The sequence below is a fragment of the Cyprinodon tularosa genome, unplaced genomic scaffold, assembly GCF_016077235.1.
Source record: "Cyprinodon tularosa strain WSP-4 unplaced genomic scaffold, ASM1607723v1 ctg83, whole genome shotgun sequence".
In the NCBI taxonomy this organism is placed as follows: Eukaryota; Metazoa; Chordata; class Actinopteri; order Cyprinodontiformes; family Cyprinodontidae; genus Cyprinodon; species Cyprinodon tularosa.
This window is the reverse complement of record NW_024039596.1, coordinates 22,536-45,345: the sequence shown is the minus strand read 5'-3', so window position 1 is coordinate 45,345 and position 22,810 is coordinate 22,536. Positions and strand designations below refer to the sequence as shown.

Sequence of the window (22,810 nt, the reverse complement as noted above, 5' to 3'; positions counted from 1 at the left end):
CAGGGTCGAAAATCGTTCCGAGTCCAATGGGGTTCCAAAAAAAAAAAGAAAACATTCCACTGGACTTCCCTTCCAGGAAGCTTTTTCCTTGAAATTTAATTTCAGTAGCACCATAAATTAAATATTTTATCACCTTAGGCTGGAGCATTTGTCCTATTACTGTTATGCCTAATTATGTCTATTGTCAATCTGCATAACAAATGAATAAACTACAATTAATGAAGCAACTAGACAGAACCTGTTTTGTACACTGAATGAATTTGAGTGTATATAATTACAGAAGTTGTAAAAACGTGTCTTTTTTTAAGCTGTTGGGAGTAAATGGTCAATTTCAATCTACCATCAAGGTTTTTCATGGCTAAGGCTGGGTGGGGCTAAGTGAACGTTGATGATTTCCCTCTAATTCTGACTTTGTTCAACATTTTTTTGCTGTAATTACATGTTTATGGTTATATGCACTTTAGAAATGCAGACATGTTACGGATCATTAGGAAATCGGTGCCCTTCTCTGGTTTTTCTCCAAGATGTAACTAATAAAACCTTGGTGGTTTGGTGCAAAGACAATTTATGAACTCTGTTCGGATTGACTATAATCCATAAAATCCTCAACTAATGAACATTGTAGTGATGAACAGTCCCTAGTAGAAGGTGGTTTTAGCCTTTAATTTTCCTCTGGTTTGCATTTTGAGGCATAGAAATACAGTATTTTCAATGGAAATTGAGTTTCTTTTTAATGCAGATTTAACGGAAAAGTCAGTTCTGAAGGAATAACTAATGGGTCATTATTTATACCTAAAACTAATACGTTTGCGGTGATTTAATGAATTTAGCATTAATCTGCCATAAAATAAAAACAATAATTTTTGGTGGGATCATTGATTTTTTTCCCAAATATAGTAACTCCTCACTCCTGCCATCTTCCAGTAGTGACGTCACGTCATGGTGCGGTAAGCCTAGCGCCATTCTCCCCGCTTTACAAGCAGAATCAATGGGAACTACTAGACACATCTGCAATCAACAACAATTATTGAAGATTTCCAGAGGACTTCACCATTGAAATTCACCAGAGCTATAGTGAAACTGACAATGCCCACGTGCATAGCAGCTGGATGTTGGAATAGATCGGCTAAAAGTGAAAAGAAAATTAGTTATTTCACCTTTCTGATTCATGATCCACCATGGACAGGTTCATCGTTGGATCGCCAACTTGAAGAGGGAGGATTTGCCATCGAACTTCTGGCCAGAGTAAAAAAAACGTTAATCCGTTACTCTCTGCTTCGCATAGTACACTGGTCGTCACCATCATGGATAATAGTGCGTTGTGACAAACACCAGATACAGAACTGGGACTTGATCAACAGCCGATACCGCACCGTGACATCATAAACCTGTAGGTGGCAGTAGTGTTCTTTGACAAACATGGATGCCTCCAGTAAAGCATATTTAAATGAAATTACTCTTAGTTAAAAACACTTAACTTTTATTGAAAAGTATGTAATAATTTCATTCTTACAGTACTTTCAGAAGCTTGTATTCTGAATGTGAGCGGACTTTTCCTTTAAGTTGAAGAAATTACAAGCAGGTTGTGGGTTTGTAACTTTTCACCCACAGACACCGTCAGCGGCTGCTTTTTACAGTCATACATGCATTTACTGGCAAATGAAATGAGAATCAAAGGTAATGTCACGTAGGGGTCAGATTTAATGCTATCAGATGGTGGGAGTTTCCGCCTGGTTTTAGGAAGCTTCTTCTACCAGCTGCTAACGTTTCTAGATAGATTTAAGAAGAATAAAGGTTACACCAAGTAGTCTGAATAGAAGCTCTAGTGTAGCAGGTTTGTGTTTGAGTCACCAGGTTTAAAATGCTGTCAGTTTATTTTTTAAAGTAGGACAATTTCTTCAGCACTGGTGGGTGTTTTGGGTTGCCGAGGTGCAGCGGTTTGCTCCACAGCAGAATGGTTGTCATTATGTGGGGACATTAGAGTTGGAGGTGAGTCTGAAGACACATTCGGTGAGAAAAGGAGGCAGTAAAGTATGAAATTACCTTCACCCTGCATGATCTTTGCCCCCCTGAGCTGTGGGAAGGAGGACAATGCTGTGGAAAGAAATCATTTATCTTGTTGTAGCCTGTTGAATTATAAAGGGTCTTTTTCCATTTTTCTTTTTCGTTGCTGCGACTGTGTGGTCTGTATTGTTTTTACTCCGAGCCTCTGTGGGAGTCTTGTGTGTCATCAGGGCAAAATGTGTCTCAGGAGCATAAAAATAGCACTGTCACAGCTTTGTAAAATTTTGCATTTACCAACATCTCAGCATCAAATTTGTTTTCAGCATAGAGGCAAACCTTTGAAATATTTATTCACATTTGAGAATTAAAGAAACAACGGCCGTTTCTCAATAACCTGACTCCGCCAGATGGATTTGCTCCGCATATCCATCTGGAAACCTTCCCTTGAAGTAATTTTGGGAAGGGGCGAAAATACTGGTTAGCTGATTGGCCTATGTTGGTGATAGGCGGGCCAAATAAACCAATCAGATCAACGAAGCATACGACGTACTAACAGAGCGACGACGAAAACACAACCACAAGCCAGGCTACTCTTGCCGAAACCAGTCGGGAGAAGAGCAAATATATATTTAGTCAAGCTAGAGAATGTCAATATGGCCAGAAGGCGTTCAGTGCTCAGAGACAGCCAAGGTAACGAAGGCTGAAACCAGAATGCCACTGAACAAGACATGGAATTCGAAACATCCATATTGGGCCAAGACATATCTGAAGAAAAGTTTTTCAAAGATAGAGGATTTGTTTTGCAATTTTACAAGCAGATTATGAATCTATTAATAAGTAGAACTTGGGAGTTATAGTTAACTAATATGTAATTCAAATCAAGGGTAAAACCAAATAATTATATAGAGAATTTAGAGGAGTCTCTACCTTTCTGATCGATGATATAAATCTAATATAAAAGTATTCTTGCAGACTGTAATGAGTCAAAATGCAAAAGAAATCAGAACCTGATCACATATACTACCGTTCAAAAGTTTGGGGTCACACATTTCCTTATTTTTTAAGAAAAAGCACTGCACTTTTCAATGAGGATAACTTTAAACTAGTCTTAACTTTAAAGAAATACACTCAATACATTGCTAATGTGGTAAATGACTATTCTACTTATTGTGCTGTCCTCTGAAGGGAGTTGTACACACTATTGTAGGAAATCTTCAATTTCTTAGCAATTTCTCGCATGGAATAGCCTTCATTTCTAAGAACAAGAATAGACTGTCGATTTTCAGATGAAAGTTCTCTTTTTCTGGCCATTTTGAGCGTTTAATTGACCCCACAAATGTGATGCTCTAGAAATCTGCTCAAAAGAAGGTCAGTTTTGTAGCTTCTGTGACGAGCTAAACTGTTTTCAGATGTGTGAACATGATTGCACAATTAATCACCAATTAGCCTTCTGAGCCAACGAGGAAACACATTGTACCATTAGAACACTGGAGTGATAGTTGCTGGAAATGAGCCTCTAAACACCTATTTAGGTATTGCACCAAAAAGCAGACATTTGCAGCTAGAATAGTCATTTACCACATTAGCAATATATAGAGTGTATTTCTTTAAAGTTAAGACTAGTTTAAAGTTATCTTCATTGAAAAGTAAAGTGCTTTTCCTTCAAAAACCATAACATTTCAATGTGACCCCCAACGGTAGTGTATATTACCCTGAGAATAGATGCAAACCAACAAGGAAATATTTCCATTGAATATTAGAAAAATAAAACATTGAGATAATTAGTAAAAAGGGAGAGAAAAAGTCATATTTGCCTTGGATGGATTCTGTGAATGATTGGCTTAAGGTTGCAAACCAACCGATAATTAAAAGTGGACTAAAAGCTGTACTCAAGGTCAAACTACATTCTGTAAAATATTTTAATTATGTGCTAACCTTCTATAAAATAAAGCCAGAAAAACAGAAACTTCAACCTGACTGAAAAAAACCCACACATTCAGGACCTTGAATGACAGTTAAAACCCCATAAAAGTTTTCTTTTCTATTTCATCTCATTACAAACACAAACTAGTTCATTTTAATGAGATTTTACGTAATGATAAATTATTAAAACTCAAGAGAGATGCATTAGTTACAGTCGATAAAAAATAATAAGCGAAAAACTGTATCTGATAAAAGACTCTGTCGTAATTAAGGTCAGTCGATCCTCTTTCATCTAAAGCCATTCAGGTTTTAGGCTTTGCCATTTTTTCAGCAAACCCATGAAGCAAATTGCAATAAATGGCGACTGCTTGTTAGTTCAAATGAGTCTGCTTGTTGCACTTTCAGCACAAATTGCTGTTTTAAATCAACATCCAACCCAGTTTCCCCCTATAGTGACCAGGAAAGAAAAATATTTTAAAGGTATTTTTAACTTTACTACATTAACATGAAATATTATACAGGAAAATATACATAATGGAAATTAAATGTTGGCGATCATCTCATTAAAGCTCTCAGAACATCATGCAGAATAAGCAATAGAATGAGAATGTTCAGCAGGTCTGGCGTTTAAAGGAAATATTTGAATAAAGCTGAAAGCTCTCAGCATGATTAAAGCCAAATCTCTGGGGGTTTCTCTACATCGAATGTTTAAAATATATATTTCCAGGCTAGTTGCATCAGGCTAAGAGCAGCTTTAAAAAAAAAATAGACTGAAAACTGTACCTTCAGTGAACTCTCTCATTACTCACAGAGGATGGAAAGCTGCAAAGGAAATAACACATAATGTAATAAATAAAACAAAATAAAATGTTATGCGAGTAGTAGGTTATTTAGTCTATCCTTGCATCAATCTATCTCTGTTGAGCAAAAGGAAAAGATGAAGATAAACATATAGCTAGAGCTACCATAGACTAAGCAATCAAATGGACCAGTCGAAGCCCAAATTAGCGAAGTGCAGTGGAGCCGAAAGATGCATCAAAACATAATCCTGTCATATCAGTCTATTGATAATTACTGATTAGTCGTTTTAATCTATTTGAAATAAGGACATGGGGGGCTGAAGAAATTAGGTCTCTAACCCTATTTAAACGTAACCTTTAACCTTTGAAAAGAGTTTAACCCTATCTTCGGTAAGGGTGTGCAAAATAATCGTCATAACGATGCATCACGATTCTAATTTTTGTGATCTACTGCATTGATTCTTGAAGGCAAGAATCGATTATATGAATAAAAAAAACGAACAAATAAAATTAGTGTTGCGCCGATGCCATTTTTTGGCCCCGATACCGATACCTGGCTGTGCAGTATCGGCCGATACCGATACCAAAATAATGTAAAATAATTGCCATCATGGCTTTGTCAAGCTGCTGCCTACCTTTGTGCAGCAGGAAAAAATCTAATACAAAGTGAATCCAGTAGAACTTTTTATTGCCTACCTGGAGTGGGTGACAATAGTTGAATAACCTTATGGCTCTCAAAATGGTATCGGTGCCCTATTTGTTGGTACTCGCCGATACCGATACCACCATTTTAGGGCAGTATCAGGGCCCGTCCGATACTGGTATCGGTATCGGTGCAACACTAAATAAAATACATGAATGGTTGGCGCACATCAGCCAAACCAAGTGGAATACAACTTCCAGTCCAGCAGCTGTCGCTGCGGATGTGTTGACGCCCGCTGCCTTGTGTCACAAGCATTTCCGGCCGTGGGATACTGCGACGAGTCATATGAAATAAAACATGGAGGACACTATGAAAATTCGCCCCCCGACTCCATCACATTTCAAGTCAGATGCTTGGATGCATTTTGGCTTTAAAAACAAAGAAGGTAAAAACTAAATTGATATGATGCACGTCATTTGCAAAAGGTTAAATGTACATTTGAATGTTTTCATTTCATTGGTTTAAAAGACCACTGAGGCCATGTAAACATACTGATTATCCTTATTTTGTTATTTTAAATTTAATGAATCCCAAGATCTTTTTGTCAGTGTGTCCACGCCAGTAATAGTAATATTTCTGTCCAGGATTTGTTTTCATGGCAACACCTCCAAAAGTCGTTTCAATAAATACATCTATGTATGAATTCAGTTGCTTTCAGTTATGTATCCATTGAAGACACTATCCAGATCATAAGCAGCCAGTCAGCCACTAGTAAGGGCTGGATCTTTTTCTTGCAGTGTTCAGTGGAAATATCGCGATGCATCGCAATATTTCAAGTATCATGATGCATCGTGATAGAATCGCATCGTGGCATGTGAATCGTGATTCAAATCGAATCATGACTTCTTTGCCAATACTCACCTCTAATCTTCGGCTCAATCCGAGTCCATGAAATTGTAGCTCCTATCCTGTAGCTCCTATCCCTTACCTTTAAAGAGTAAACGGTAAATTTCTCTAGGGAGCAAACTGCTTTATGCTGCATTTCTTCCACATTTCCAGCTGGTGTCCTCCATATAAACCTTTAAGAGAATAACATCAGAGCTGCGCTGCTAGTTTTGATCAGCCTCACTGTGACCTGCACAGTCAACAGAGGTGAGTAATGTTCTATCAGCCTCTGAGCATACAAGAAATAGTCAGTAAAAGTAAAATAAAGTTTAAATTTCTCTTTTTTTAAACCTCAACAGGCTGGAATCTCATCCAAAATTTATAATAAGGGTTCAACTGAACAGCAAAACTCGTATCCAGAAATATTAAAGAGGGGAGAATAAGTAAGCAGAGCTCTGAACGTCTACTGGGTGCAGATCCTGTGCAATGAAGTTTCTGAAATTAAAGTATTTTACTGTATTCCCATTTTTCTGAGAAAACTTGACTGCAGCCAAATTCATCATAAACTTTTAAGTTTTTGTTTCAGGTTGAAATGTATTTTAATAAATTTCAGAAAAGGGCCAACTGAAACAGGATAGATGGGGCAAATTTAGGCTAAAATATACACAGAGAAATAATTGTCTAAAAAAGGGAAATGAGACGGAAACCTTTTAGAAACCAAATTGAAACAGAAATAAAAGCTGCAGCATAAACATGTCCCATCAACGCCTCAAACTGGATTTAAATTAAGAGTTAAAAGGAACAGCCGTCATTTCAAACAATCTATTTTCAATTTACAGCAGCAAAGATTGCTCACGTTTTCTGTTTTTCATATGAACTCATCACAGACTGAGGAAATAGGCAGTTCTGGAGTTAAACCATCAAAAATCAATCAGTCCGGGATTCGTTCCTCTGCACTGACTGAATAAAACCTACGGCAAACATATGCATTACTCTCTGATGCTTCTAGTCTCTTTGTGGTTCCACCCAGTCCCAGACGTGGACCGACCCGTCTGAAGCTGCAGACAGCAGAGTCCTGGGACGCTCAGGATGCCAGGCGTGGGAGGTGATGAAGGTGGGGACGGAGTCGGCGGCGTGTGGCGAAGAAAGGGCGTGACCGCTGTGCTGAAACAGTGGCTGAGCGTCCTGCAGCTCCGTCCTCCATCCACGGGTGTCGTAGATCTGAATGAGTCCGCTGAAACCTGGAGAGGCAGGTGAGAAATTCTCATCAGAGGAGTTTCTACATAACTCTAAGACTTCTGGCTGTTTAGTGAAACTAAAGCATCAGAAAAAACTCCAACAGCTTCTTTTTTGTTAAAGACTCTGAAACTGAACACCAAGCAGTTTTCTAGCTACTAGTTTTTAAATTAAACGATTGATTTTAAAGAGAGAATTAATCCACAGAACAACTAAAGTGGTGCAGAATAAAAGTATTAACTGGGGGGAAAATAGTATACTATTTATTATATTATATTTACTTCTGCTTATGATGCCGACATCCACATCAAAGGACTGCAGAACATAGCGCTAAAAGTCGAGTGATATGGATTATAAATCCGATTTAGCGATTTTTTTTATTTCTCGTTTCTCTTCAGTTTTATAACAAAAATGACAAATTAGTCATACTGCATCTAAAAACCTGTGGGAGGTTTTCTTAATTTTTTTTCTAATTTAACTTTTATTTAACCAGGAAAAATAAATCCCACTGAGTTTAAAAACCTCTTTTTCATGGGAGTCCTGGTCAAGATGCAGCAAAGTTACATAATAAACAGAGATACATTAAATTAAATGACAGGTACATAAAAAAAAACATATCAAGTAAAACAATTACAGATCATTGAGGCTGCTTCAAATTCTTTCACTTTCAACTTAAAAGCATTTAAAGATAAAAACTCAGTAAACTTCTAGTACTTTCTTTGTAAAAAAAAATAAAAAATTCCCCCCACAAGAAGCTGCGTAGCTAAAGGCTTTCTTCCCTAATTTTGTGCGGGAAAAAGGAACAGTGAGCAACGTTGGATCTCAAGGCATAAGAAGCCATGCTTTTCTGTCTAAGTAAGGTATAAATGTAACAAGGCAGTAATCCAAGAAAGGCCTTGTAAATAAAAGTGTAGAGGGAAGCCCTATGGCAAGCCGTTTTAACATACATTCGGTTGTACCGGCTTTACATTCAAGATATCTGAAATTGTTTTATGACTAGACATTTTAGCGATTTAAGATATCTCTAATGACATTCTGACTAGTCGAAATGACGTCAGATTTACCATTAACATCTAGATATGAGATATCTAGAATGAATGACTGACTATCTCTAATACAAATTTCAGATATCTACGATTAAATTAAGACTAGTCATAAAGTAATTTCAAGATATCTCGATTTAGTCATAATTCTACTTAAAGCTGCAGTCTGTAACATTGAGAAGAGAGCAGACTTCGACTGAAAATTTGAAGAAAAACAGGTTTCACGCCACTCCCCCACCCTCTCTGCTTCACTCATGCCCCACCTCCAAGCTCCACCCCTCTCACAGCATCTGCGCGGCTACCGCATGCGACCAGGAGCGGGGGCGGGATTTAGCGTGTGTGAGCTGTGATTGACACTCCATCAGACGCTCCTCCGGCTGTGATTGGTTGTTTTGACTCGTCCCGAATTATTCTTTCCAGATTGAAATACAGGCCGTAGGCGGGACCAATTGAAGCAGTTTTTTTTCGCAGGTTACATATCACATGAACTGCTGTCTGGGCATAGGGACAGTTTTAGCGTATATGACAAAAAAGTGATTTTTAAAAACTTACAGACTTCAGCTTTAAAGACATCTCAAATGCCACCATAATTCATGATATCTTAAATGTATTTTAGGATAGGAGATATGCAGTTTTCACTAGTAAAAACTCAATTATAGATATCTTAAAAGCAAATAATGACTAGACAAAACAAATTTAAAGATATCTTGAATTGTAATTTTGACTATTCGAAATTCCTTTTAAGATATCTCTAAATGAATTAAAGATATCTTTAATTATTTAGCTTTTCCATTAAAGATATCTTAAATGGACATTCTGACTAGTCAAAATGTGTAATGATCTTTTTAATGGGCTTCCAGAAGGATCATTCCTAAAAAAATTCCTTACTGTCAGTTTAATCCAAAGGAGGAAAAGTCAAATCAGTGTGTTACGCTTTAAATGATAAATCCGGTGTCGTAATTTGAGATATCTTGAAAGGAATTTTTACTAGGCAAAATGTGGTTTTGTCTAGTCAAAATGTATTTTAAGATATCTGGAACGTAATTATGGATGGTCAGACAAAACCGAATTAATGTTAAAAAGGCTTGCCATAGGGGGCCATCCCACCTGAGAGTACAGGTGACAGTGATGTCATGGCTCTACAGTTTATGATGAATCTTAATGAAGCATGGTAAACAGAGTCCAACATCTGAACACATGAAGCAGCAGCATTCTTATAAAAAAAAAAAAAAAAGGTCACCATAATCTATTTTAAAGAGGAACAAAGTTCAAGCAGTGAAAAATGCTGTAAAACAATCATGTTTCACAAGAATGAAAGTAAAAGAAAGTTACTCCAATCAGCCGAGACGGTTCTGCCAAATGTCCCTTTAAGGGCCTAATTTGGCTCCTAATTGGCTGCAAAAATGAAGACTGTCAGAGAAATTAATAATAAAGTGATTCTGGACTCTCTGAAAATAAAAACCAACATCAAGAGGTTCCTGTTTTCCAAAAGAAGAGCTCAACTTTAGTTATAAAAATACTCGCTGAGTTGACTACATACAAACTGAAATATAACCATTAATTTTCTAGAAGGAAACCTGTTTTACTCAGACCTTCCACAGCAGCTGTACATTGTTCTTATTACAGCAGGAGGCTGACCTGACTGAAAGGAGAAGAGGTCCTAAACAAAAACATAGTAATAAAATAGGATATATCTACCATCTGTGATCATAAGCCAGATTTCAACAACATTCATGATTTCGTATATAATGAATTAATTAAATACTGTGTAGAACCTAATTTGAGGGCTACATTTTATTAATCTGGCTTAAGAGGTTAACAGTATTCAGATTAAAGGCCCAAAAAAAGCCAAAGAAAACGAAGGAGTGTTGGCACCGACTTAAAAAAGAAAAGGAGCTCAGCAGACATTAGGAAGTTGTCTCTTTCTGAACAAATAAATCAAATGTTAGCTAATGCTAAACTTTGGTTACCGGACCTCGAAACTGACTTTTAAACAGTACAAGAGCAGGGTAGAGTAAATGTGCGACTTCCACGCCTGGAAGAGTTAAACTTGTAGCTATCTCCTTTAAAACCCAAATTTCATTTAAAAGTTCTAACATGAACCCAGAACAGAACAAATGTGTTTCTAGATGAGTTTAGTTAAATGTCACAGTGAGCAGAAATTCATCCTTTTTATAATAGACGGAAAACTAAGTTGATTCTGATGCATTATTTAAACTTGTTCTTCATGATTCAATCCCTTAAGTCATGGTGACATTAGAAATATACATCAGAGATGCTATTAGACTAAATATCACCTGCATTTCAAGCTTTTTCCTCCTAATTTTTCTGAATAAAAATCTTTTTTTTTAAAACCTGAATCAGAAAGCAGATTTCTTTAATGCCGAATCATCCATGAATGACGCAAGTAAAAATTATTTTTATGAGGGAAAAAATCCCATTCCAATATGAATGAAAAGTTAAAGTCATTGCAGGTATTTTACCTTCAAATTTTGAGGGATTAACTAAAACCTCCGTCTGTTTTAAGTTTGTTTAATCATGCTTCCCCAAGATCTCCAAATGTGGAAAAACTGATTAGATGAAATGAAAATTTCCAAACCAGAAAAATTTAATTAGCCCAACCAGAACACTCCAGTTGATGGTAAATTTCAGAGCATTTACAATGTGTGAAGAAACTGACCTGAGACCGAGAAGCACCCGTCCAGCACCGGAGCCCACCACACGGTGACATCACATGGTCTGCATGGAGCCATCTGGATGTCCAGGCGGGCCGTACACACAGGTTCTTCCAGGTTCCTCAGGTCTGAAACGACCGCCTGACCCGAGGAGGAAAGCCTGAGGACCTTACAGCAGGACTGCGGAGCGGCAGAGGCGTCCGTCCACCACTGCAGCGATTCACCTGAAGGTGGAGCTGAAACCTGAGGAGCAGCGGACGTCCGAGTGTCTGCCATGTAAACGCTCCCGTTACAGCAGCTGGCGAGGAAGACGGTGTCTCCCACAAACTTTAAGGCACTCAGAGGTTCTGTCGAGTCGGTCTCTGTTGGAAAAGTGACAGAAGAAAACCTAATTAAAGACCCCAGAAGCTGAAGGTTCCCAAGCAGCAGCTGACTGTAGAGAATCTGCAGCTTACCCAGTTTATAGAGCGTCTGTCCTGAACTCAGATGGGTCAGCTGTACGCTGCTGCTCTGAGCCCCATGAAGGACTTGAGGTATTGCTGAGAGTGGAGCTGCAATCCTGCTGCCGGTTTGGGAAACACTGGACCCCTGGATGCTTCCTGTTCTCCTGATCACATCTGGAATAGAACATTTAACAGGATTCACACCCAGATTCTACTTTAATGAATATGAAACTGACACGTTAGCATTGTTGAGGTACTTGAGGGTGAATTACTCTGATTTGGTTCTGATTGCTAATTATTTTTAACCAAATCCTCCCAAAATCAGCAGCATTCTGTGTTAGATTTCCTCTACAGAAGGATGCAGTGCATCAAGACAAACAGGTTTTAATTTGCAGCATTGGTGTGTAAAGTATAGGTGAAACATTCAGGGCTGGTTATACTCCTGCAGCAGTATGTCGCAGATATTTTTGATTTATGCCCAAATTTAAAGCGTGGTCTGCTCTATGTTATTCCCCGCCACAACCCAAGAGGGACAATCAGGAACTAGCTGTGGGACAGATATGGCCAAGGCGGTGAGGGAGTGGGGGCAAGTTTGTGCAACAACGGAGGGACATGAGGGCGAAAGAGCGGGGATCCGGGTGGAAAAAGGTTCCCAGCGTTCTCTTGCACCTCGCTCTTCTAGCTGGTCCATCTTCACGAGTCGTTTTCCACAATGGTGGTCATACAAACAAAACAAGACGGTGATGTACCAAACAAGAAATACGCATAGTGTAGTGCAGACGACGTGGTTGTTGAGTATGAACCAGCCTTTATTCTACAGAAAATGATCCCTAAAATAACAGTAAATATGAAAGGTTGTTGAAGTATGAAGATCTGTAGGACCAACTGTGAGGGTAGGGTCACTAGGGATTGGAATCGAAAACCAATTCCTGTTCAGAACCGGTTCCGTGTGTTCCAATTCAATGGCATCGTTTGGCAGCTAGCTTAACGATTCTTTTAGCAATTCCAGGCAGCACAAGAGCCTAGCTCTGGGCAGCATGACTTGCGTCACATTTTTTACGCAAGTTACGCACACGGCATTCAGTAAGCAAGTACGACATGACCAGGCGTAAGTCGGGTAAAGCAATTGAAAGTTTGGCTTCATTTTAAGGAAGAGAAAGATGGCAACAACGCACTTTGCAGTCATTGCAAAGTGGCAATTACATCCGCAGGAGGAAATACATCCAACATGTAGAAACAGCTGCGCACACAACATGGCATACATTTTAACGAATGCCGTGTTTTTGATGCTTCCGGACAGAAGCTAAAGTTACGACCAGCATGGAAGGCAACTCTGGTGGCAAGTAGCTAGTTTTACATCACTGGCTGTGCTTAATGTGGTTCCTGGTAAATCTTATGCCATTTCTGGAAATAAACCAATTTCCTAGCTCTCTTTGGGGCTATTAAGGGAGTGAGCCTTTCTCGTTAATCCTGCCCTTCATTGCTAGCAAGTTTAATTAGAACTACAGGTTGCTGGAATTCTTACATGATTCTAGCTCTTGCAATGGATGTAACGAAACATGCTACGAAGTTGCTCCGCAGTTCAGGGAGCAAGAGAAAGGTGACGCTCCTTTATTTAAATCAGGGGGAGATGAGTTTATTTCCTGAATTTGTACAGTAATACTTTTTCATTAAACGGATGCCTTTGTAGCTGTGCCAATATATTGCATATTAAAAATTATTTTATTTCTAATTTTTTCATTTTGGTGAACATTCTCAAAACCTGTGAGTAATATTTTCCATGTTAAATCAGCGTTAAATTGAATTTTTTGTTTTCTTGTTCTGTGTCACCTGTTGTAGCGGGGGTGGTGGTGGTGGGGGGGGTGGACTTTAATTACTGGTACACAACAACGTGATAGTGGCGTGGCTCTATCTGCTGGGCAAAACTCTGCAAGCTTTTGCACTGGAGACTGAGAGAGCACTGTCCCCTGTGCACTGTGGTGAAATAAAAATGCGGATCCTGATTCCTGGTCTGAGTGGTGTCTTCCATTTTAAAGCAACCAGATTAAAGCCCCATTTACACTACCCTTGAACAACCGATCCATGACGAGACCGGTCCGAGCTCGGATCAGTTAACCAGGCCGAGCTCGGTTCTGACGACCGTTTACACATCACGCTATCTCGGTTCCTCGACTCCTCGCCTCCTAGTGACGATCTGCGGTATTACTGCCAGTATTGAAGGAGGAAATCAAGCAGTTGGTGGCAGTAATGCACCAAAAGTTGTTTGCCAACCGCCATAAAACACAAGAAGAAGAAGACGAAGAAGGAAGGAATCAAGCAAATCAAAATGGCGGTGCCCGTCATATTCAGAAAGTTATGCTTGATTATTATTTTTGTACTTCATTGTTATTATTTAAAATGCCATTATTTAAAATATTGCGTGGAGAAGATTTAGATTGTTGTTTACGGTTGACGAAGAAGTTGTTCTTCTTCTTCTCTTTCTGGCGGGGCATTACCGCCACCTACTGGAATGGAGTGTGAATCGGGATGTGCAGTCAGACGGAGATGACGCGTTCTGCTCATGCGCTCTTGTTATCAGAAAACCGAGCCAGGGAAAAACCGAGCCGAACCCACCTCTGGAACTGGTCTGCAGTTAGCTCGGTTCTGTTGTGTCTAGCTCGGTTCAGTTCAGTTTGCTTTCCATTTACACACAATAAGTTATCTCAGTTACTGAGCTCGGACCGGTCTCGGCACGGTTTTTCAAGGGTAGTGTAAATGGGGTAAAATCTGCTACCCCTTCCCCATGAGATTTAGATGACTGTGACAAGAATCAATAACGAATCAAATGGTTTCACAGAATCGATAAGGGATTCAAAATCGTGAAAATCTTATCAATTCCCAGCTCCATTCATCACACTGAGGCTGACATCTTTACAGGAAACCTGGACCTTCATGAAGATGAGGATTAAAGTTAGTTTTTTGTCTCTATAAAAAGCAAGGACACCTGGTGGCACCGGAGCTTTTAAACTGTTGAATATTTTCACCTTATAACTCTGCCTGAATGTCACAAATATTTAATAAATCATCAATGTGACCGTGATGGTTTCAGGGTTTTAAATGACGATAAGGTTTTCAATTAAAAATTTCTACCAGGTTAAATTAATTTGATCCGGATACAGTCCATCGACCTGCTGGGATTTATTCACAAGGATTTTTCTTCTAACAAAGAGCAGAATTTCCCTTCAGAGTCTTTTTTACATCTAATCTGTTTTATTTCCAGACGCACTGTGTAACTTTTTAACCAAGTATTACATTAATCTGAAATAAATTAAATGACTTTTCAGGTCATACTTTGGTTCTTTTTGTGTATCTAGGCCCCCTGACCTTCTGAAAAACCCACCTTATGTGAATGAGTCATGTGAGTCATGTGCTCCTCTACAGCGCTAACCAAGCTAACACTTGTTTGACCCTAACCTGATCGGTCATATTTTTGGTTTTCTGATGTAGGATTAAATCTAACAGGGTGAATGCAGCCTTGTCCTTTTAAAGAACTCCATGACTGCTCGGTCTGGAGCTCCATAGTAGTCTGATATCAGAGTTTCAAAACACGGAGGGAGACTGGTTCATTTTGACAGTTCAGTACTGCCAGTAGGGCTGCTAAGTAACGCAGCAAGATGTTCCGGGTTCAAATCCCGACCCGGGATTTCTGCATGGAGTTTGCATGTTCTCTCCGGGTACTCCAGCTTCCTCCCACGGTCCAAAAACGTGACTGTTATGTTAATTGGCTTTTCTAAATTCTCCTTAGGTGTGAGTGTGTGCGTGAATGGTTGTCTTTGTTGCGCTGCAATAGACTGGCGACCTGTTTAGACCTGTTTAGACAACCGTAGACAGCTGGAGATAGGCACCAGCACCCCTCGTGACCCCACTTGGGATAAGTGTGAAACTGGATGGATGGATGGATGGATGGATGGATGGATGGATGGATGGATGGATGGATGGATGGATGGATGGATGGTGCTGATAGAAGGTTCCTGGGAAAATAATGAAGCTTGTTCTGTTATTTTTACACCCAAATAACAAGTTTGTACGGAGCCCCTAAAGGGACATGGAGGGGAAAAAAAGAACTTTAGCGAGATCCCGCAATAGTTTCGCGAAATCTCGCAAAAGTTTACTTTTGGAAAGATCTCGCAAAAGTTTTTTTATTTCCCTCCATGTCCTTTTAGGGGCTCCATAGCATTGCATACTGACCTTGTCTCTCTTCATTCATGTAATGTCGTGTTTTGGGACTTCTCTAGAAATTAAGAACCACTCCAAATCATCCTCCATGGTTGTATCTGACACATGGGCGTATTATCCTCCCATAGTAGTACGCTTTGCACCTCCACTGTTGTGTGTCTGTTTTATTTCCGGTTAGCTGACATGGCAAAACGTTTTGCGAGATATCGCAAAAGTATTGCGGGATCTCGCAAAAGCTTATTTTTTGCGAGATGTCGCAAAAGTAATGTGGGATCTCACAAAAGTTTATTTTTTTCCTCCATGTCCCTTTAGGGGCTCCGTATGTTTTGTAAATAGAAATGAAAATAAAATATAATCCGGAACTTTGGAAACCACTTCTTAATCAAAACAGGTTAACTATGCTTTTTATCTGGGATATTTTTTCATTACCTATTTAATATTTCACTTTTTCAAACTTTACATTTATTTATTTTATTTTTTTCAGATTTCTTTTTGAGCCTGGATTTTACAAATGACCTTATTTTCAAATTTTGTTTTTTTTTACCCTCAACAAATTTCTTGATTAAGATATTTCTCAATGTTTCGTTACTGGATTGAGATCGAGCAGAAGAGTGCTGCAGTTCTGTGTTTTGGCCACAGGTGGCAGCATCATTAGAAAACTGCCTCTTTAAACTTGTTAGTTACAGCTCTAGCGCCCCTAGTGGGTGAAAGTTAACGAGTGTCCCTTTAAACTGCTTTCTGTGGCCTTATCTTGTACAGATATACATTAAAGAAGCGATTTCTTGTAATAAAATCTGTTCAACATCCCTGTCTGATGAAACAGAACTACTTTTCAGTGCATCAAAGACAAAAAAAAACATTCCTGTGATGAATAAGACTAAATAATCTAAAACATGTACCGGTACATTAAAATTCCTGAAGATGATTAAACTAATTTGTTTTATTCAAGCTGCATCAGTGAGGACATTATATTTAACTCACCACTGTCGTCTCCTCCCAGGTCCCAGAGCTGCAGGTCAGAGCTCTGCCCGTCGTTGGTCACCATGTACCTGATGGAGCATCAGGGTCATTTAAATCATGGGGTCATCTACAGAACTCCTCTGGAGTAAAGAGGAAAACTTCAAAGCAAAGCGGTTCTGGCTCTTCAAATTGTTTTTTCTTTCTATCTTTAGGATGTTTAAAACTTAAAAATTTACAGCTGCATGGCTGGATTTAGATTTTCACAAATTTATTTAGATCAGCTCATATAAGTGAGATGCTAACGTAAGGCAAGGCAAGGCAGCTTTATTTGTATAGCACATTTCAGCAACAGGGCAATTCAAAGTGCTTTATATAAAATCAGTTAAAAAAATAAATAAGCATAGCAGAAACAGAACACACAAGAAACACAAGAATAAAAATGACAGTGCAGTATAAAAGATTAAACAGAAAAGAAATGAACGCCATTTAGAGAAAGGCAACATCAAAAAGAAAGGTCTTCAGCACTGATTTAAAAGAACTGAGAGTAACAGCGGACCTGCAGGTTTCTGGGAGTTTATTCCAGATGTGAGGACCATAGAAACTGAAAGCTGCTTCCCCCTGTTTAGTTCTGACCCTAGGAACAGAAAGTAGACCTGTCCAAGATGACCTTAGAGGTCTGGGGGGGTCATAGTGTACTAGCAGGTCAGAAATGTAAACCGTTTAGTGATTTATAAACTAGCAAAAGTACTTTGAAATCAATTCTTTGAGACACAGGAAGCCAATGTAAGGACTTCAGAACTGGAGTGATGTGATCTAGTCTCTTGGTCTTAGTGAGGACTCGAGCAGCAGCATTCTGAATCAGCTGTAGCTGTCTGATAGATTTTTTTTTGGGAGACCTGTAAAGACCCCGTTACAGTAGTCAAGTCTACTGAAGATGAAAGCATGGACAAGTTTTTCCAAGTCCTGTTGACACATAAGTCCTTTAACCCTTGATATATTCTTAAGGTGATAATAGGCTGACTTTGTAATTGTCTTAATGTGGCTGTTAAAATTCAGGTCAGAGTCCATGACTACACCAAGATTTCTGGCTTTGTCTGTTGTTTTTAACATTGTTCCCATTGAGGATCAGAATTATTGTAAAAACTTGAGATGAAGCCAAATTAAGAGTCACAGTGGAGGGTGTCTAAAGAGCCAGCTGTGGTTGGAGACCCCTGATCTATAATAGATGCATCTCCATATGAGAACAGAGCTTTAAAAATAAGCAGGAGGTAGAAGTGTTTATCATGAGATATAAATGTTTATTTATCCCAACTTTACAATAAGTATAAAACAAACTGTCTAAAGAAATATTAAAAGTTTCTTTCATGGTTTGTTCATATTTCTGCTTCTGTTTGGATTTGATTTCTACTTAATAATGTCTTTGTTCCTCAGGATTAATCAATTTACTTTTGCTTCAAAGAAAATCCCAGGAGCTTTGAAGGCGTCTTCCTCCAGGGGAGGCACATCAGAGACTCAGACAGAACAAAGAACGCGGTCCGGCTCAGCAGATTGGGCTCTTTACGCCGCAGGTGTCACAACTCACCGGGTTCCTGGGACGTGTCTGAGGCAGCGAATGGGCCCTTCTGAGAAACCACCATGGACAACTTTGAAGTCCCTCTCTGCACAGAGACCCTGAACACAACACGCCACGCCGAAGCTTAGATCTATCTGGAGAGCCGTTTCATAACATCAAAGACAGTTTCAGTATCTTTGCTCCCCACCTTCTTTTCATCTGCCAAAAGTTTCAACGGCAAACAGAGTTCCAGGATTTCATTTTTAGACGAGTCGTATCCGGCAACGCAGACGGCTGAAAACAGAAGAAACTAAGACGTCAAATACAGAAATACTTACTCCGTTTGGCTTTTTAGGAAGAGAAAGAAAAAATAAAGGATAGACTAACATTTTTAGAAAAGCAAATTTGAAAAGTGTGGCTTGCATCCTTTTTCTTATGCCTCATATTAGTCGTCTGTTAACAGGAAAAAAACATAAAAAGCAGGAACCTGTCGATACATCATAAAGGAATCATTTATAAATCTATTGATTCAATCAATGAGATCAACCACCTTCATGGTTCGACTCTTTCTGCATGAAGACTGTTTCACATTAAGCTCTAACCAGTCAATGAAGCAGTGAATATCATTACCACCGTATCTAAATCCACTCACTCTTTCCGGACGTCCACTCGATGACACCGGTGGGATGTTCCAGCTGATACACATGAAGATCTTTGTATCTGTAGGAATCAAACAGTCAAGTTCCCATAGATTACCATAGAAACAAGGAAGCAGACGTTCCCAAAGTTTCCAAAAGAAAAATACCAAAGAGCTATAACTTTAGAAAACAATGACGCTACATCATTCTGGTCGGCTGACTGAATCTAACTGACTGCATCTGTGCAGCAAACAGAGCAGAAGTTTATAAATGAATGAGAGATTTAAATAGGGAAAAAAAAGTGTATCCTCATTTTATAATTTATGTTAAACTCATTTAAGTTTCCTAAAAAGAACGGGTACAGATGAAAATACCGGTAATATTCTTTCTAACGTTTCTAACAAAATGCAAACAATGCATAGATGCATATTTTGCTAGAATCTAAACTGTAGAAAATAGCTTATTAACCAGGAATGAAGCCTGTATGATTGTATTTATAAAAAAAAAAACTATGTTTCTCTGTTGCTTTCACAGGTAGCAACCAGAAGTAGGGATATCCTGGTCCGATATTTAAAATCATTCCGATATCAGCCAGAAAAAGAATATCAGAATATATCAGCCTGCATCTAAAATATGCAAATTAGCAAACAGACAAAAACACTCTGCTTCTATCAGCTTCTGCTTAAGGTTTCTGTGACCAATAGCTTTATAATAAATGGGTCAGTTGATGACTATTGTTCCTCGATCAGGTCTATATCAGTATCAGTCAGCACTCAAAGCTGCAATAGCTGGAAACTAAAACGTTTTGTCAGAAAATCTCGAACCAGAAGCTGCAACAAAGAAATAAAACCACTAAATTCACTGATCAAAGGTGTTAAAATCTCCATAACAAAATAATAAAAAAAAATATTTTGGGCTGTTTGTTGGTCTGGAGCACACAGGTATGTGTTAACACCCATACACAGAAACAATTGCTGTTATGCATTGATCCCAAAGGGTAATTTTCCCATCAATCTGTAGGAAATCATCTCGCAGACAGAAAAACATTCTAAGAGAAGAAAACATTTCAGACACCTGACAATGATCCCAGTAGGGATTGCTCTGAGAAAAGAAAGAAACCCTCAAAGAGCAAAACATGTTACCAGGTAAAGATTAGGAAAAAGACTGAACACGTTTGCCTTGTTTTGGAAAAAGTAAAGGAAAAAGCTTCTCCTCTCTGAAAATAACACGAAAGCTTGGCTTGTTTGCCAGGATGAAGAATAACTGACATCTTTGCTAATGAAAAGTAACAAGGTATCAGCCTTCCTGCCATTTGGCACAGTAGTGGAGGAGTGATGGTTTAGGTTATGCAACCAATGGACCTGATCACCTTGCAGTCATTGAATTGATCACAAACTTTTCTCTACAGCAACGTTTCCTGGGGTCAATTATTAGGGCTATAACACAGCAGAAGCTTTAACACTTTCGGGCTGCAATGGCCTAGTCAAAGTCCCAACTTTAACCTGATTACAAAGCTGCAACTGAAATGTAAAAAAAAAAAAAAAAAGAAGAAAAAACCTTTTTTTATAAATCAGTATCCGCAAATTTCATGACTGTAAAAGAAATGGCTCAATATTCCTTCTGAGAATCTGATTATTTTTTTCCTTTTTGTACCAAAAGCTATTGAATTATGGGTTATATTTGATTTTTACAGAGCGTCTTTGCTCTGGCTTCATTTTTATTTATTCAATTAAATAATGCATTATGCTTTTTGTGCTCAAATAGATTCAAATAGTATTACAGCTTTTCTGAAAGCTTTAAATCATGGTGTCAAAATTCCGGCTCCCAGATGGTTACCATTTGTGATCACTTTCATACCCCGAACAAATGGAGTCCCCTCCGTCCCTCAGTGAGGTCTAGAAGCACAAGATCTGTATCTTGTGAAAAGTTAAAAAGTAAAGCAAAAAAAAATTATAAACCTTGTAAACAATTATATTCAGGTATATAAAATAAAAAATGTAATTGCTATTATCAGCAATAATGCCTCTAAGGTTATGTTGTACCAAAAAAAAAAAAAGTGTTTCTTTCACTCAGAGTGTTTTTCATTATTTTCTTATTGAAGCACTTTTGTTAATTTTTCTTAATATATTCAATCAAGTTGGCATTTCTTGTTATTACATTGACATTAATATTTGCCATCAAATTACCCATATTTTTCGAATGTTACAAAGGTAATAAAGTATGGAGGACCAACTCTGCCATATTTAAAAATAATTACAGAAATAAATAAATGCTCAATAAATAAATAAGTATACAATTAATTGCCCCGAAAAATACAATAAAGAAATAAATGTAGGTAGGAATTAAATTATATAATAAGACATAAATGTTTGTAATAATAGCCTTATTTATTTATTGTCCATTATAATCTTCAACTTTATTTATTTATAACTTATTTAACTATTTAATTATGTGCATCACATACTATTTTTGACTATTTTTTTCTTTCTTTGAATTTTAGCATTGAAAAAATTAATAGGGTAAAAAAAAAAAGGCAATTATTACAAAGGCAAATAAATAAAGGAGCTTATTAAAAGAGAAATATACATTTATGTCTCACTGTATGATTTAATTTCTACCTACATTTATTTGTTAATTATATTTTTGGGGGCAATTAATTGTATGCTTATTTATTTATTGAACATTTGTTAATTTATGTATATATTTCTAATTATGGCAGGATTGGTCCTCCATAATAAGGTCTGGATTCCAATAAGACGACTGGCTGGAAATTTGGATTTTCAAAGGATTTCACTGAGTGCTCTATAAAGTGTTATTAAGCTCCTAAGTATGACAGAAAAGTAATCTGATAGTTTCTCATATATATATTTAGAATATTAACTAATGTGAACTCACTGAACATTTATCTTCTCAATGCAAGTATACCAGATTAAACATCTAAAGTTTAAATTGCAGCCACAATGGTTGAAGCTTGATTTAAAAAATAAAGCCGAATATTATCAATAGATAATATCGACACAGAATTAACTTAATATTTAAAGCCGAGTGAATTGAAAGGAGTGTCAATTTTAATCTTTAAGGTAATGTGGAAGATACATCGTTCCCTGTCAGCTAATAGAGCCAAAATTACACGAGGTTTAATGAAGAATCAACGTTTTCTCACGATTTCAGAGATTCGATGAACCAGTCGTCTAAAATATCATCAATCTCTGCTGCTTCCATCTCTCCCATCATCTCATTTTAAAAACTCTTCCTGCTGTTTTCTTTCTCCGCCACTTTCTGCTCGACTTCCTGAACGTTTGCTCCAGACAGCGGCTGGAATACAACACTGCCACCTGCTGGTGTGGAGGGGTGGAGTTTCCACTTGTTCACAGCCCAGCTGAACATTTAAGAGCAAAAAAAAAAAAAAATGTTTTATATATACAAATTATACTATGAGGAATTTTTGTAAATTCTATGGCAAGGTATTTTTTTTGTTTGGTTTTAGATTGTAAGACACAGTAAATAATAAAGATTTTATGTAAAGGAAATCATTATATTTCTTTAACATACCTTAAAATCAGATCAGAAAAACACATAGTTGACAATCAAGTGACACAAAAAGTATTTTATTAAAAAAATCTTGACATTATTAGTACCATTCTTTGTGAAAATGAGACTTATGTTGATTGAATATATATTTAGTTTGATGGCATGCTTTTTATTGGAACTCATAGTAAAAATCTGCACAAACTCTTAAAACTGCATTTATTGGTGCCGAGATATACATTTACCCACTTTTTTCAGCTCACAT

General features: G+C 37.8%; 1 protein-coding gene across 1 annotated transcript; it reads right to left on the bottom strand.

The window, feature by feature from the left end:
- Window positions 1-6,948: 6,948 nt before the first annotated feature.
- wdr73 (WD repeat domain 73) lies at window positions 6,949-22,323 on the bottom strand. The gene is made up of 8 exons (XM_038272419.1): window positions 22,181-22,323; window positions 19,032-19,099; window positions 18,588-18,673; window positions 18,410-18,498; window positions 16,849-16,916; window positions 11,665-11,826; window positions 11,215-11,571; window positions 6,949-7,496 (listed from the first exon to the last, which is right to left on the bottom strand). Exons 1-8 carry the CDS (start codon window positions 22,249-22,251, stop codon window positions 7,261-7,263), a joined length of 1,137 nt encoding a protein of 378 aa, XP_038128347.1. The 5' UTR covers window positions 22,252-22,323; the 3' UTR covers window positions 6,949-7,260.
- Between the last annotated feature and the right edge of the window lie 487 nt (window positions 22,324-22,810).

Excerpts from the sequence above, each read along its gene's own strand:
- wdr73 (XM_038272419.1), bottom strand. The coding sequence starts at position 22,251 with ATGATGGGAGAGATGGAAGCAGCAGAGATTGATGATATTTTAGACGAC. Across the intron at positions 11,827-16,848 it reads CCTGGGAGGAGACGACAGTG|ATGTGATCAGGAGAACAGGA; the intron begins GTGAGTTAAATA and ends GTTCTATTCCAG. Across the intron at positions 7,497-11,214 it reads CGGGTGCTTCTCGGTCTCAG|GTTTCAGCGGACTCATTCAG; the intron begins GTCAGTTTCTTC and ends CTGCCTCTCCAG.